At 34.5% G+C, this 18,172-nt stretch overlaps 1 protein-coding gene across 1 annotated transcript; it reads right to left on the bottom strand.

Moving 5' to 3' along the window:
* Positions 1-9,474: 9,474 nt before the first annotated feature.
* On the bottom strand, positions 9,475-16,990 carry LOC148597784 (monocarboxylate transporter 14-like). The gene is made up of 5 exons (XM_088562100.1): positions 16,317-16,990; positions 15,769-16,016; positions 12,811-12,954; positions 11,447-12,337; positions 9,475-9,701 (listed from the first exon to the last, which is right to left on the bottom strand). The coding sequence occupies exons 1-5, from the start codon at positions 16,988-16,990 to the stop codon at positions 9,475-9,477; spliced, it is 2,184 nt and encodes a 727-aa protein (XP_088418226.1).
* Between the last annotated feature and the right edge of the window lie 1,182 nt (positions 16,991-18,172).

Genomic DNA, 18,172 nt, shown 5'->3' with positions numbered 1-18,172 from the left:
AAAAATCGCCGCGAACCGGAAATGTATATATTTTAGCGCTGTAGGTATTTGGTTGCATCTTCTGACCGATCTTTTACCAAGTTCATCATCAGTATAATTGGGTTTTTTTTACAGATTACCGTGCTAAAAAAAATGAGATATTTCATGTAACTCAAAAATAAACTTGAGATGCGAAAGACAAGTAATGTTGTGACAAACGGATGGAGAACTTGTCAGTTTTTTAAGTTATAACAAGTCATCAACATGTAGTTTTATATACTTTTTTACAATACTATGTATGATTATAATTATTCGGCCTGAACCCTGGAAATTTATATCATAAATTATAGTGTTATAATAATCATGTACCTGGGATATTATGTATAAAAGGACTTTCAGTCAATATTAATGGGATGGGGTGAACGGCTGGTTTTCCTGTTCTTTTCTTCTCACAAGCGTATTTCCCTATCAGTTCCCGGTAAAGTCTGCACGTAAACTCTAAATGACTCATTTTGCTGACTAAACCTCTGTTTTGCAGATAAACTATGTAGCTATTCACTAAAAAGAAAGTGAAACATTTTGAAGCCGAGAAGAAGAATCAGACGTTCAAATAATGTAGATTTTTAATATTTTTTTTTATAGATGCAGGTGACTTTTCCGAACAAATAAACGGACGGACAGGTTATAGACTATGTAACAAAAATAGTACATGTAAACAATTTGATTAAAGACATATTTGATAAAAAGAAAAGCTGATGGGAAAAAGAGTAATCAAGGGAACCAAGGTTATAGCGGTAATCAAAAGAATGTAATCCAGGGACAAAGACCAGACATGGAAAACAGACATACACAACAAAGAACATAAAGTAACTAAAATCATACATACAAAGTAACAAAAGTAAATGAGCAACTCGGACTCCACTAAAAACTGGGAGCATGGACCAGGTGCACCGGTAGGGTAAGCGTCCTCTGCTTTTCTAGAAAAACCCACCGAGTTGCTCATAAAAAGTCAAGTCCGGATTAGACAAACGAGGAAAGGAAAACTATGACCCGTTGAATAAATCAGTTTTCATGGTGCTGATGGATACACCATAACGATCTACGAGTTCATGATGACGACCATAAAACTTCTGTAGTGATGACTTCAATCTTGTAGCAACATAACCCTGTTCCAGAAGCCTATTTGTTAGAGTTCTAGCGCGATACAAAAAGTCTGCGTAGTTTCGGCAAACTCTGGCATAAGTATGAGTTGTGATATGAACACCCCATGTGTTTATGTTTTCTAAGAAAGAAATTAAGAATATCAACAAAGGTAAATATGACCAAAGTATTACCCGAATAATAGCAGAACTTCACATTAAATTGGCCAATTCGCCAAAAGTAGGGGTATGTGCCATCACCCCCACCCCCACCCCCACCCCGGCCTACGACTCCCGCTTCTACGCCGATGTTGAAGTTTGCAATCACCTGTACTCCTCTGTCGTGACTCGTCGTTCTTATGATTTAACGGCGGATTTATGCTTTAGGGGAATGAAACCATACTTCCACAAGCGGCGTTATTTCAGTTGTGTATCGAGCGTATTAGACGAATTCGGCTGGGTCGTCGTCGAGGGCATACGCCCTCTTTGATTGCATTTTTTCATGTGTTTTTCCAGAAGAAAAAAAGGCAAAAATGTTTTTGATCTTTTTTTGGATAAAATAGTTTAAAAAATGTGCAAATGAAATGGTTAACCAAGTGTGCATCATTAACTCGAAATCAAAAAGCTCTCTCACAATTGTAGAGAATGGGCTGGTTCTGGGTCTACTAAATCATCCTTGTTTAATCAATCCTGGTCATGGTAGTAATAGGGGTATGAACAAGACGGATCGAATTTACGATAATTGATACGTGAAATTTTAGGTTACAGACCACCAATTCAACCAATAAGCATTTGGAACGTACGCAAAAATAGTCCTACGCAGAAATTACCCCTGTTCCTCATAGTGCTGTGAAAAAAGTTCTCATCTCATGTTAAAAATTTAAACAGTTTCTGAAAGAAAAAACATTTCTGTACATTTTATAGGTGCATTTTGCTACTTGTGACGTGAAGCCTAATCTCCATAATGATTTCTAAATATACCCCTATCTTGTGAAAACACTGGGATTTCCCATGCCATTTATACACTTCACTTCCGGTGACCAGTACTGCACTGCAAGTCTGCTAACCCCACATGCCATTCTGAGGATTGTGAGCTGACATATGTAGAATCATGCTGATATATAGTCCTCTGCAGGTTAAAGTTAAGGTAAAGTCCAGAGAAGCCATTGAATATTGTGAAATTAGCATAGAAGCCTATGGGAAGTGGAATTAGTGGTTTTTAGCCTTAATAATATCTATAACAAAACGTATAGGTAAACTCGAATCATTGACAAGTGGCACTTCCATTTTCAGCAGCCATTTTCTCTCACAGACTGTCAAATTACTTAACCGGGTTGTTTATCTCATTAAAATAAACCATTTTTTGAATATCATCTACTTCATATGATTTGAACCAAAATGCATGCCGATAATCGATATGTGACAAACAAGTGGACAAGTCTACATACAGATAAACGTCTTATTTCATAAAAGTTGCCTTAAATATGTCAATATGTAATGATCAACGTTTCAAGTCGCTTAATCGTATGTCATCCAATAAAGTTTATAAATAAGTGAAAAAAATATATTGACATATTTTTTAAATCATGTTAATGACATTCCAAGGAAAGAAATAGCGACGCCAAATCGACGTATATTTGTCCACAAGAATAGTGCAGTAGAACAAGTGCGATTATTTAAGTCGATTTGTCATATTAATATACAATAACTTAAGTTAAAAAAAAAAAGTAGAGATGAAACAATGAAAATTTAAAAGGTGACCCAAATGCGTTTCCATAGTAAGTTGATGTAACAAGTTAGCTAAGTTGATATAACAAGTTAGTTAAGTTGTTATAACAAGATAAAAAAGAGCTTCACATGGTACTAACGGGCTTCCGTAAAAAAGGGAAAAAAATTGTACTGTCAAAGATTAATTTCAACACCTGAATTCGTGCAAAACAATGATATCTGACTGCAAATTCAAGTCGTCTTTGAAAATCACTAAAGCACGAAAGCCGCCATTTATCTACAGCATTTTTGTATAGAAAAGTACGTGCTCCCGCTTCGAGATTTCATTTTCTGTGGGAACCACTTGTCGTTTGTGCATTGTGCAATGTTTGTTGGGTTAAACTAAGAGATAAAAATATTTTATAAAATGTGGAGGTCCTGAAATAATTAAGGACCTTAGAAATCGAACGTGGAGGACATGAAATCGAATTAAATACGCCAATATCTGTAATTGAGGACGAAATCCTCATAATAGTAATCAATACGAGTTTAACCTTTAATCTTAGAAGTTTTAGTCTGACAGGAAGTAAAACTGAGTTAGGAACTTTACTAGTTCAGTATCTTTAGAAAACAAATTGTTTAGTAACGTTTTGTTGAAAAAATAATGTAAAAAATAAAGTTCTAGTTTATGCAAAACTCATAGAAAAGAACAAACTAAAAACAATAAAAAAATAACATATATTGTAAGATATATCCCCATTTCACTCATTTAATTTTAAGCTGCCTACAGAGAACGTCCCCTACAATATTTTCAGTTCATTGTAAATATTTACAGGATTGTATATGTATTGTTTCTATTTTGTTGTTAAGTGAAATGTACCAGGAGCTGTTGCAGTCATCATGTAATGTCACAAAACTTCATACTTTGAAATGCTTTTAGAAAAATACAATTGAATTTCTGTATTGAAAATGAAGGTTTTACTTCGTTTATGTGTAAAAACGGCAAAAGAAGATGTGCCATAATTAAGCATTAAGGTCAAGGTCAAAAAGTGAACTTCATATCAAAGGTCAGGCATTGCACATTAAAGATCAAAACAACATTAAAGCTTTAAATTAACAAAATTCTCTAACAGCTAACTTTATATTAATATAATAATAATAATCGTATACATATAGCAAACATTACGGAAATGATATTCAACATCCAGAAAACAAAATGTCAAATCTTTTACTAGCATTTTCATTAATATACTTCAAACATAAGAATGAGGAGCTACAAAGACGGCAAGCCTTTTTGAAAAAGCTCAGCTTGTAATATACATAGTAATTCCAGCTTGGATAGTTCTTCTACTAAAATGCCACTCTTTGTTAAGGTATATCATCTTTTTAGATTTTAAAATCTGTTATAGTTATTCAATTTCTAACTATGGAGTTCATAAATTGATTTACAATTTTACCTTTTAAAGAATATTTTCCAAAAATATAAACCTAAATGTTTTTATTTTATTTTTTTTTCCAATCACAATGATATAGCATAACGTAATTTATTTATATCGGCTTATAGAGGTCTTGTGTGTAAATATGGCCCTAAATGTTCAATTGTGCTGTACATTTAAATAGTTGTTCAAAACTATAAACAATGAATAAAAATATAGGGTTAAAGGAGACTACATTTTTTAAGACAAACAGGTGCCGTAGGATGAGGAAGATCAAGGTGGTGTTTGGGAGTTGGAACGCTCTTTTCAAAAGCGTTTTGAAAAACTACATCAGTTTTCAAAGACCCCGATGTAGCAGAAACATTGTCTACTATACATGACAAATATCTTGTCGTACCAGCAGATAAAGCCCAAAAGAACATTGTTTTTGTCTGCAAAACGTTTTACATCAAATGTTTATTATCAGAGGTAGACGTAGAATAATAGCAGTGATAAGACCTATACTGCTACCACACTCTCCAAAGAAGAGATTGTAGAAAACTATAAATCTGTGCTATCCTCTTTTGCTCTCTCTACCAAGGACGATTATTGTAATTTACCGTCTATGTATTGGATTCCTAAACTCCACAAGAATCCATACAAACAACGTTTCATAGCTGGATGTGAAAAAAGTACTAACAAATCTCTTTCAAAACTTTTAACTTCTATACTCACAACTGTCAAAGAGGGTCTGCAGTCCTACCACAACACTTCTTACTCCCGTAGTGGTATTAATTCAATGTGAATCCTGATAAATTCGAAAGATCTTTTGGAGACAATCAGTTCAAGACTATTATTTGAATATAATAGCATTAAAACCTATGATTTTTCAACACTGTACACTTCTATTCCCCATACTCAGTTAAAATCCTGACTTAAAAACATTATACATCGTTGTTTTTCCAAAAAAGATGGTACACCTAGATACAAATATATAGTTCTTGGTAGAGATTTCTCATGCTGGAATTTTTAATCGACAACATATTTGTCCAGTGTTTTTCAACAAACGGTCGGCATTCCAATGGGAATAAATTTGGGTCAAAACTTGTGACCGCTAGCCTCTAATGTAAACATCTTAATGTGAAGGAGCTGAACTACGTGTAATTAACCTCTTTTAGTACAGCTCTGGTCATTAATATTTTTAGATTCGTACTGCACGTATCGAAATCCAATTAATTGTTTTCAGTTTTAAGTAAAAAGTAAAGACAAGATATAGCTCTGTTATTCTATATTATTTTACTAATTACTAAATCTAAGTGTAAGTGCGGCTACATAGTATTCGGTATTCAATTAACATATACCATCAGTTCGTTCTCATATTATAAAATTTCACTACTAAATATAACTTGTAGAATCCTTAAAATTATATCTAAAAACCCAACACCCAAAATTAACATCAATCCTCTTTTTTATATCCCCAGACTGCACGTGCTTTCTACAATTCAAAATAATGAATATGCATGAGCAGTTGGGGTGTGGCATAACTACCATGCTTATTATGAAATGATAAGTCAATATGAATTGATTTGATTTCACTAACTGGTATCAATTTCACAAATATAACATTCCCGCCCCTTTTCAGAAATTTTATCAAAAATTTCTTACCGCTTTGAGAAATCAATAAAAAAATAAAATTAACTTTACTAGAAAACAAAAGAAAACTGCAAGTTATTTCACAATCAAATATATGTAAAAGCAAAAAGTTAAAAAAAAAATACAATGTTCTAAACGAAAAAAAATGTTTTATAGTAGAATTCATCGTTGGGGAGGTAAAATTAATATATAAAATTAATTTAACTGGAAAAAGAAACCATCAAATAAAAAAAAAATAAGAAACAATGAATCTACATTTTCAAGAACAAAAATTTAATAATAATAATTAAAAAAAACTTTTGTCTTTATCAAATACTTCAACAAGTGTCTCCCTGGTGAAATAGAAAAGAGGCTTTAATTTTATGTACAGTAGACATAAAAAATACAAAGCAAGATCTGTCATTCTCAATTATTTAAAATATTTTGCTCTTTCCTGACCTTTTGATCCCATTCCCAATCTGACTTCAGTTTACTAATTATGTTTTGAGAACATGGGTTTGCCTTGGCATCATGTTACAATTAATTTGTCAGAAGTACTCTCAGATTAATGTATTCTTGATTATCTTTCAACACAAATGACAAGAAACTAAACAAATCACAGGAAATGCATCCTTATCAAAACCGCAAAAGTCAATTAAGGCACCAACAATAGACTTATTCATCAGAAACAATATGATATACAGTGTCATTCTCGACCACACCAAGCCTTAACTATAAATTTCCCATGCCACGGAATACCTAATCGTTACAATTTGCTGATGCATCAATTTGTAGCTTCAGACTCTATATAACATGCAGTCTTATGAAAAATGAAACTAGCATAGGCCTTTAACATATGAGAAAGGTCGTGCGTCTTTTAATATTAAAAAACTTTCCTTATATATAAAAAATGATTTTGTAATATTAAAAATTCATTCTCTAATATTACAAAATATTGATTTTTGTCCATTTTGGCTTGCATTAAATCAGGATTCAATACATTCAGATCAAAACTTAGTATTTCTACTAAAATCTGTAAATTAGATCCAAATTTACTCAAACGAAAAAAACGTCAATTTTAATAAAAAAAAAACTTCAATATTTGCAGGACTTGACCAGACCATTCCTACTGTACATAACATAGAAATAATATATTAAACATTCAACCACCTTAAATTTCAATCCTAAAAAAAATGAAGTTGAATGTAAAAAATGCAGAATTTCAATTAAGTAAAAGTCAGTCCGTTTCAAAAATCGGTACAATATCATTAAATGTCAACAGACTTTTTGTAATCTTATAAAAATTACATGTTTGTGACCAGAACTCCTGAGGAGTTTGTTGACTGGTTGACAAACATGACCCCAGTTACTACTGTAACGGAGAGACCGAAATAATTTCTCTTGATTAGAACTTTGTATCACAATAAACAACAATTATTGTTGGATTCCAGGGAAATATTGAACATTGATTCTGCGTATGGAAGATTTTTAAAAATGGATACTTGAACTAGACATTTTGTACAGGGACCATTGGTTACGTATGTTGTCATGCATACTGATTTGTGCTGCTGAATTCTTCTTGTAGAAATCGCCCCGTGCAGGTCCGAGTGGTAATAGAATAGACCTGCAGCAGCGCTAAGCTTGTCGTAAAAGGCGACTTAATAGTGCTCAGAAAGCTAGCCGGGGGCTAGGCGCTCTGCCCACAGAGCAACTGGGATGTGTGCCCCAGGTGGTGGAATGGGGTACCACTGGCGTATTACATGCTGGGGTTGTCCGGCTATAATACAGAAAACCTGACCGCAAACCATAGTGGTGCACCGTGTTGGGAAAGATGCCACGTTCCTTGCACGTTAAAGGACCCGGCTGTGGTATTCGATAGGAGTAGGAACCTTTGCGCTCCGCCACAGGATGCTAAATTGCCCGCCCTTACCCATCCCTCCCTTTTTCTAGTGGCAATCAAAATTTGTCGACCCTATTATTACTGATCACAATACTGGTAATATAGAAATGTGTTCCAGTATTGTATACCAATATTGTACCAGTAGTGTACCAGTATTGTGATTTAAAAAATAATCACCCATGGACAGAAAAAAATCAATATCGCCCATTACAATGTAGATCTTCAAATATTTTTTAACTCCGGCTGCTGCTAAAAAAATGTTCCAACTCCAAATAAGATCACAGGCACCCCCGCCCCAATCGACCAGAAAATGGTGCACAATACTGGAACAATTGTTATATCAGTAGTGTACATTAAACTGGTATACCAGTATTGAGATCAGTTAGTACAGGATTCTCTTTCACACAGTTTTATAGGTAAAATGTTATTTTATCTTTAATAAATATGAACTATCCCATTGCTATAGCTCAGACCTCAGTCTGACACGAGGGAATGAGGGGCATAGTCACCCGACCCTCCTGTTACACGAAAAAGAAGATACACCGCAATCGTGTAGCGCTTTTAAGATAAATACGAAGAATTCCGAATGGTATGAGGGATACTTTATTTTACAATACAGCCGCGCCATTTCTCGTCATAATTACTGTAAAAATTCCATGCGTGCTAGTTCTTAATGACAAGTGCCTATTGCGTATTGCTTATGTCTGCTATTTCGTACTAAGTGAAATAAACAGTTTTCCACAGAAGACAATTTTATTAAAACATTTAGTGTTTCACAGTTTGGATAATATGGAAGTCATTAGAAAATATACACTTAGCCGTACGTATTATTAAAGACAAGTATTGCAATACTAGGAATAGAAAATAAAGTAAGCATTACAAAGAAAGAAATTGGCAGTAGTAACAACAGACTAACAAATTGTCAGTAATCAGTATGCATTAGAAAGGATTCAGTTGTCAGTAGTCAATTACCACTTAGTTGAAGTTAACGTTGTCAGTTGTTTTTAAAGTGTCCTTATAATTCCAATCCCTATTATAAATATATTTCTATTTTTTTTTCTTGTAGACTCTCATGCAGTGAAATTGACACCTGAAATCGACATTGTAAAAGGTGGCGTTCCAGCGACGTGACATGGTTGTCAATATTCGAAGTATTTACAGGCTACTGATAACTGTATTCATTCAAACTAACTGCTTTGAATATACAATGCCGAATAATGAATGGAATACAGCAGAGAATACTGTTTTGGGCCTCTAAACGACTCTTATCTTTTGTCGAAGCGATGGTAGCCATATTGTTTACAATATGTACATGGAATTTACAGTCAGCTAATTAGATTGGAATGATTATTTTCTTAACAACTATCCACAGGCCCAATCTATGACCAGTTTGTGTATAATGCTACGCATGACTAAATTCATGTGACAATTCTCATTCCATGAAAATATCGCAGAACTGCATGGCTAACTGTATATGAAATAGGTCTTTAGCTTTGTTAAAGTGAATATTCACCTTGTACTCTATACTGACATGTTGGTAAAAATACTCTAAATCATGTTTTAATTTTTATGTAATTTGTTATGCACAATTCATTCTCCGTAAAGCAGGTCGTTTTCACCAAAATCAGACTTCAGATGATTTTTTTCACTTGTTGTCGCTGATTTGCAGATTATAATAATAATAACGGATACCAGTGATGCTTTATAATGAAGTTACATCTACAGACTTCCTTCGCCAAGGAAAAATACTGGATCTTCGTCTTGATTTACGCCGTATTACTAATTCAAAATCAAATCGCGACGGTTGGTCCTTTCTCGTGCAGTATCTGGTAACCATGACAATGCTGAAGAGAATGGATCCTAACAGCATACATGCAGATGAACTGTAGATGACCATGTCATAACTCCCAGTCTGGTCACGTATCAATCCTTAAAATATAATTTGAAACATTTTTTTCACAAGAGCAGGAACTGTTAAATTTTGGTTCCGCTAAAGTAAAAATTTATCAAAATATTTTTATTTACAATTTCAAGAATGCGTTTAAGGAATCCGTGAAATTTGCTAGATGCTTTATAATACAATAATCTGCACATAAGCATTAAATAGGTTATTGTTATCATTATACTTCTCAAACAAAATGAAGATCTATTGCTTCACTAAGACATATTTTTGTTAAGAGGCACATATTCTGTAGCTTATACATGTAAATCTGCATGGTGCAGAGCAAACGGCCACAGATTTGAACATTTAAACTATAAACTATGAAGAAATGATAATTATTTTATGCAAATGAATGACTATTAACCCTGCATAATACACTTAGGATCTGGAATATCTGAATTTCAGTAGTAAAATCTGAATTTTCAAAGTTGTAGATTTATTTAAAACGATGTTGTTTAAACTTTTGTTGTTAAATAATGATATTTTTTCCAAACTTGGCATATGTACATTGGTGTTTAATGACGCATCAATATCATACATATAGCAAACTTTTATATGAATAACAAGAGTAATCAAGGGAACCAAGACTATAGCGGTAATCAAAAGAATGTAATCTAGGGACAAAGACCAGACATGGAAAACAGACATACACAACAAAGAACATAAAGTAACTAAAATCATACATGCAAAGTAACAAAAGTAAATGAATAACTCGGACGCCACTAAAAACTGGGAGCATGGACCGGTAGGGTAAGCGTCCTCTGCTTTACTAGAAACACCCGCCGAGTTGCTCATAAAAAGTCAAGTCCGGGTAGACAAACGAGAGAAGGAAAGCTATGACCCGTTTAATAAAACAGTTTTCATGGTGCAGATGGATACACCATAACGATCCACGAGTTCATGATGACAACCATAAAACTTCTGTAGTGATGACTTCAATCTTGTAGCATCATAACCCTGTTCCAAAAGCCTATTTGTTAGAGTTCTAGCGATACAAAAAGTCTGCGTAGTTTCGGCAAACTCTGGCATAACGTATGGGTTGTGATATGAACACTCCATACGTAGGTGCTGGAGGGATGTTGCCACAGATGAAAGGAAAGTTGACAGTTCTGAATGAAAAGTCATCACGTTTGTCGAAAAATTTGGTCAATAGTTTTCCTTTACCATCTATTTCTAAGTGTAGGTCAAGATATGAGGCTGACTTCACAGTGTCTGTAGTATCCTTTATCTCAAGTTCTTTGGGGGTAGATGCGATGTATCAAATCCCCGAAATTAGGATTGTTTAAAGATAATATGTCATCTATATAGCGGAAACTGAGATTAAAGGATCTAGCCCAACGATATTCTTTCTTTCTGATCAGATCAGCTATAAAGAAATGTCCTAGATATTAGTTTCAGTGGAATCTGAATATTCAAACAGTAATTTATACCATGGACCAAAAAGTAAACAAATGTAAACACACAGAAAACTTAAATTAAATGGATCACACACAATTTCAACAATATTTTCATTTTTTATTCTGGTAATATGATAAATTATAAGATTGCGCGTTCGTTCTTCAGTGGAAATCTCTAATAATAGAAAATTATCAACGTAATGCATGTAATGCGTGTTTGATATACATTGTGATATGAACATGCAGCGCATTTCGATGTTTTTAAAACAACGTGTTCCTTAAGTTGTACCAAATAGACGTCAGTTGTGATGTTTTAAATATACTAATATACTTGCCTGCAACGGGGCCATAAGTTGTGTTTAGTACTCCTGTCACTGTCATGCTAACGCCTAAAGCGACAGCATAGTGTTTATCCCCCACCAGTTTTATTATTGCTACTGTAAGAACTGAAATGATTCCACCAAGCCCGGTGCCAAACACCATTGTCACTGCTAGGTTCTCTGTGAAGGAAGATCCAGCCAACGGGAACAAAACCAGAGCTATACAACCAGCACCTGTAGCAATGGCGGGAATGGCTAAAATACTGACATGAGGAAGTTGCTTGGCCAGACCTGGCACTATCCGAAATACTGTATTGAATATGTTCATGTATGTTATTATTGAAACTGCATCTTGCCTACTCAATCCTTTTGATTGAATGTAATCGATGAAAAATATCAAAACAGAATTAAATGAAGCAATACTAAGTCCAACTGCAAAAATGAAAAGCACAAAAACTTTATCCTTTAATACTATTACTAGAATGCGAGAAGCGCTTTTCTCTTCAAAGTCATTTTCTGCATCGTACAATTGTCTCACCTCTGAGCTTGCAAAAGACACACGTTTTTGTTCATTTGTTGTATTTGAACTTAATGTTGATAATTCAACTTCAGTGCTACAGTTTTTGCAAATGGAAGGTGTTTTGTTAAAATCGATTCGTTGTGGGTCTTTTGGTTTAGTAAGCAACATTGCAACTACAAATAAATGCATCGTAGCTCCAGCAATTACAAGTAATGCTCCCCTCCAGGCGTATTTATTAATTAACGTCTCACATAAGATAGGTAAAACAGAACCTCCAACCCCTCCTGCCATAGTAACAAATGCTAAGACAAGCAAACGTTGCTTTCCTTCAAAGTATAGACCAACAGTCGAACTCGCTGACAAGAACGACAAAGAGAAACCGAAACCTGAAGAAGAAGGATAATATTATATTATGCATTATCAAACAATATATTGTAATAGCTGTTGGAACCGATGCACCGGAACAGTTGTCCTGACTTGTTCAAACAAGGAATATAAAAAGTCAGGGGTCGAATATAAACACATGCAACACAGAAGGTACCACTTGAACAACGAACGACAAAACGTGAATAGCTCACGGATATATAGGAAATATGATACAGATGCAGCGGTAGATATAGTTCCATTGTTTCTTTTTAATGCCTACTATGTTGCTTTTTCACAAGTTATACAGAAGAAATGGATAAACTATACAGACCACAAGCTTATAATCACGGCCATGCTTTCAACTTTATCTTGGCTACATATAATACGAAAATACCATTATAAACCATAAACTCATTAAAATAACAGTATTAGAAAAATATATATAGAAGCAAAAATAAAGTTATCATGATAGTATCATAGCAGTACAACTTACCAGCCACAACACCCACTGATAATATCAGATGCAAAATAGATTCTGCCAAAAATGACAATCCAAGACCTAAAACTGACAGAAATGCTCCCATGATTCCACATTTTACCGGACCATATTTGATTACTGCTATTCCTGTTACAGAACCTTAAAGGAAAAAATACAATCAGTTACAGTAACTAACTCCAGCAGACAACACGTTGATACACAGATCCCTATGTGTTTACAATAAAATGACTTATTGACTACCGTTCGATTATTAGTCTAAATATGATCAAAACTGCGTATACAAAACAAAATACAAAAGTTCGTCAATACAGGATTTAGTCGTCCAAAACGGCTTTTACCCGTCCAATACGTCATCTTAGCCTGGTTGAAATTTATAATGGCCTAGCCCAATATGACGCCTTTGACACATTCACGGATCACCACTCCGGCTGCACTCCGGGTAAAATTCAACGGACGATTCCGAAAAAGTCATCTCATCACGATTTTGTAAGAAGGCCTCTAATTGGATATAGTAACCGAAGCTCGAAATATTCGGGAACTTGTGTCTGCGAGACCCGCAGTTACTATATCCAATGAGAGACCTTCTTACAAAATCGTGATGAGAGAATTCATTTGCATATCCAGAGGGTTCTGTACACTAATTGGCATACAAAATTGACTTCTGTGACACAATAATGACTTTTATGACACAAAAGTGAATTTTGTGTTAAATCACAGTCATGCAAAAGTGATTTTTTATGACCGAATTCAATTTTGTAAACACACACAAAATTGAATTTTGTGACAATATTTAATTTTGTCATGATATTTCGCAGTTGTGTCTGCAAATTAGTTAACATAATCCATTATACTAAACTAATTTGCATACAAAATTTACTTTTGTTACCCAATATTCAAATTAGGTAACAAAACTAAAGTCTATGATACAAAAATGAATTTTGTCATGACAATAGTAACTTTTGTCCTCTGTATGACAAAATGTTATAAGTTTTGTTAATCTGAAATCATTTTTGTTGAACAAACTCACTTTTATGTATGTACTGCAGATATACAGCGTGCGGTGTGCTACGGAATAGGTAGTCTACTATGTATAAGTACGGTCCACTACGGAAAAGTACTAATCGCTACGGAGCGATACGGACGCTTAAACAGTAAGAAAAATAGCTGCACTAAAAAATCTCGTCATTACACAAAAAATGCACAAGACACATATACAGGATATCTGGTCGAGGAGGTGGAGTTGATGTAAGATTTTAAATTTGTATTCTCTTTCCACGGATTTCGAAATAAGCAGATTTTTAATGATTTAAAATATCCATTTAGTATTAATGATGAAATGCAGTTTAAGAAGAGATAAACGTTAGAAAAACCTTCTTTCCTCCATGTATGTGTATCAACAGTCAGTTTTGCGGTGGAAGCTGAATGTGTAGTCCATACGTCAAATGTCAAAATTTGTCCGTGATTGCCATAATTGCATAGTGTAAAATGTGAAATGATGCTTCCTTGCAACAAGCACACGACATAACAATGTGCAATTATATTAAACTCCAAAATAATCAGCTGACACACTTTCCATTCTGTATTTTTCTCTTCCAGTTTATGTCAAAAATTTGCGACAAGCATATATGCATCCAGAGCGTTTACCCGATCTTGAAAGCGACGAGGAAAAGGATGACAAACTTTAGGACACATCGCTATCTTTGTCTACTGCTAGTGTGGATACATTCACGCCAGCTGCTCCCAATGTGAAGAGAAAAGTAAAACCAAGGACAACTCCAATGCATTCCTGCTGCGTTCGGAAGAGCGTATTGAATAACCAAGTGCCTTGCAGGCGATTTTGTTCGATCAAATTTGGGCACCTACAGACTCGCGATATTAGACGACTCGCTTTGATCTGATTTCAAGGCGGAATCGTTCCATGCAGTTGAAAAATTCATACAAGTCTCGCTCAAAGCGTGTACAGCAAGCTACAGCTACCATTCAGCAGCAGGAACGTGCATGCAGAGTTCGATGCAGCAAATCGATCATCTCCAAACGTTTATATTAACTATTTGTCCAATCATGAGGGCTATTTACCTATATGGCAACAGGTGTATCAACCACCTCCTCCTCGTGCCATGCCTGCACTCCTCTCTTCTACCATGGGAAAACCTCTATCAGCACCATTGCCGGCGACAGGTACATTGTCATCCAGCAAGACCACAGCTGGACTGAATTACATACTGTTGGGCAGACGGATTCTTTGAGGGAACTAATGAGTTATTTTGGAATTTCTGGCATGGATGCATCTTGTGATAGTAACACACGTAGTATTGACGTGTAATATATGTAGACACATTAATATTGAATTATAAGAGATAAACAATGACAATTCTATCTGATTAAAGACTTTTCCATTTTTAAATTGTCTCATTCCAATATGGCTAGCCAAGCTAATATGGAAAACCTTGTGCAATAATACTATATTACAGTTCCAATATAGTTGTTGTACTTGGATATAATGTCAGTTTGTCAACACTTTTTATCATCAAAATTCTTCAAAGCAAAGTAATAAAGATGTCCGTCATTATTAAGACACTGACAAAAAGGGAAACGTTCAGTCATCTTTCAGAAATATCCCGTCCGTTACTTTTATATCTGTACTTATCTCAATTTGCTTACAAGTTGCAGGTTTGTACCAAATATTAAAAAAAAAAACATTCAATACCATGCATCACATCACCCCTTCCGAAACTGGTTGGTCATTACAGAGAATTGCCCTTCAAGCTAGGCTATGAATACATCTTACACAGAAATTTAAGCTATTTTATATAAAACTCAGATTTTAAAGAAAGCTGGTCAGTATATATTTAACATAGGATTATCGAGTTTTTAATCGCTTTCAATTGCTTTATGTGTTTTATTGTTGGTTTATTTCTTTACAGTCCTATATTATATATACATTAATTTTACCTCCAATTAGAAACACTCCGATACAGACAGATTGAACTAGTGATGTCTCGGAATTTGATTTTCCAAATTCTTCTAACCATTCTACATAGAAGATTGTCAAATTAAATGGTAAGGATGTAGAAAGTAAGACTGCTGTAAAGGTAGCCACCAAAACAATCAATTTTCTCTTGAAGGTGATGGCCTGTGTGGAGGTTATAGTTTCGTTTGATATCTTTCCATTGATATTGTTTTTCTGTACGGAAGCTTGCCTAAAATTTAAAAAAAAATGATTGAACGAAAGGAGTGAAATGTATATAAATCAACCAAAAACAACAATCACATATGCATGAGGAAACTTACATAAGATGACTAATGACTGATAGAAGTGTTGTACCTTTGTGTCGTATGGGCAGTACTTTATAATTTGCATGGCATGCTTGTTTCTTATGTATAATTCAGTCTTTCTGGGACAGGTAAAGGTAATTCAGAACTATGACTGATTATAGGCCTTACATTGATCAACAAGAATATTCTAGAACTATAGGTACAACTATCTTAACAAGATTTACCCATCTCCAAACATCTCAGGGCCTTTAATAATGACATCTTTAATCGGATGACTACCATCGTTTCTACTATAAAACATCGTCGCGTCATCATCATTGGCGTAAATAATAGTGATTCGACTATTCTCTCCATTCTTAAAGCTTCTCTCTTCGTTCACCATGTTGGTAGTTTCATCATGTTCACGCTTTTGTTCCATGTTCGTCTTATTTTCAACACGTTCCTGGTTTTCCTGCTTTTGATTAATGTTCGTCTTATTTTCAACCGTTTCATGATTTTCCCACTTTTGATCCTTTTTCGTCTTAATTCCTACCGTTTCCCGATTTTCCCATTTTTGATCCATGTTCATCTTGTTTTCAACCATTTCCCGATTTTCACGTTTTTGATCCATGTTCGTCTTGTTTTCAACCATTTCCTGATTTTCCCGTTTTTGATCCATGTTCGTCTTATTTTCAACAGTTCTATTATTTTCTTCTCGCTTTGTTTCATTTTCCGTTTCATCGGTTTCCAATGTTTGTTTCTTGTTAGCATGATTTCCAAATACATTTCCGTTTTCAAGAGTCCGTTTCTTGTATGTCTGGTTTTCAATCGGTACATTAATAGAAATCTCAAAAAAACCCTTTACAGCATGGTCGAATTTAGAAAGGTCACATTGTGTATCGCATCCATTAGCCATCATATCTCTTTATCTGCTGTGCAAAATTTGATACTAATTTGAGGCTTCTTAATATTCAATTAAAAGTTGCCGTATCGTGACCAACAATATATCATGTATACATGTTCTGAAATAACTTACATTGCACTACTATATATTTACTAAGATCGAGTCGTACACTCCACAGACAAAATAAAAACCGTAACATAAAAATAGACTTACAGACAAAATATTGAAACTATGGTATTATTTCGGAAGGTTTTCCATATTGGCTGAGTTATTGGTCTGCGGCTAGCCATATTGGCCTGAGGCGTATCCGAAGTCCAATATTGCTAGCCGAGAACCAGTAATTCAGCAAATATGGAAAAACTCACGCATTTAGGTTACAGACCACCAATTCAACCAATGAGCATTTGGAACGTACGCAAAAATAGTCCTACGCAGAAATTACCCCTGTTCCTCATAGTGCTGTGAAAAAAGTTCTCATCTTATTTAAAAAATTTAAACAGTTTCTGAAAGGAAAAACATTTCTGTACATTTTATAGGTGCATTTTGCTTCTTGTGATGTGAAGCCTAATCTCCATAATGATTTTTAAATATACCCCTATCTTGTGAAAACGCTGGGATTTCCTATGCTATTTATAGACCCTTCACTTCCGGTGACCAGTACTGCACTGCAAGTCTGCTAACCCCACATGCCATTCTGAGGATTGTGAGCTGACATATGTAGAATTATGCTGATATATAGTCCTCTGCAGGTTAAAGTTAAGGTAAAGTCCAGAGAAGCCATTGAATATTGTGAAATTAGCATAGAAGCCTATGGAAAGTGGAATTAGTGGTTTTTAGCCTTAAGAAGAAGCCATGGCAAAACGAAAAGTTTCTTGAAATAGCTTTAAACTACTTGAAGATCTTGTTAACTTTGCCATGAGAGGAATACACTACAAAAATCCTTCAAAATATGCATTTTTTTAAGTTATAGGTCCAAATTATGGAAAATTGGTCTTTTTGGCTGATTTTTATGTCCTATCTTGTAAAAAATGTAGAAAATTTAGTAAAAATATCAAATATTAAACTTTGAGGGCTATATTTACCTAAATATGGTGGCAATAAGCACTTGAAATCAAGTTTTGTGTAGATTTGGGCAAAAATTAGGTTAGAAATGAGGAAAAACTCACTTTCATTACTGCGGTTAAGGCCATATCAGCA

The sequence above is a fragment of the Perna viridis genome, chromosome 14, assembly GCF_037379345.1.
Source record: "Perna viridis isolate PV_CMFRI_1.1 ecotype Kerala chromosome 14, ASM3737934v1, whole genome shotgun sequence".
In the NCBI taxonomy this organism is placed as follows: domain Eukaryota; kingdom Metazoa; phylum Mollusca; class Bivalvia; order Mytilida; family Mytilidae; genus Perna; species Perna viridis.
The sequence above is the reverse complement of the archived record's forward strand: the minus strand, read 5'-3'. Positions and strand labels throughout refer to the sequence as shown.

What these genes read in the sequence shown, in the direction of transcription:
- LOC148597784 (XM_088562100.1), bottom strand. Translation starts at nt 16,990, where the DNA reads ATGATGGCTAATGGATGCGATACACAATGTGACCTTTCTAAATTCGAC. An exon ending in CGGAGTGTTTCTAATTGGAG is followed by an intron (nt 12,955 to 15,768) that starts GTAAAATTAATG and finishes TTTTCCTTTAAG; the next exon opens with GTTCTGTAACAGGAATAGCA. An exon ending in ATCAGTGGGTGTTGTGGCTG is followed by an intron (nt 12,338 to 12,810) that starts GTAAGTTGTACT and finishes CTTCTTCTTCAG; the next exon opens with GTTTCGGTTTCTCTTTGTCG.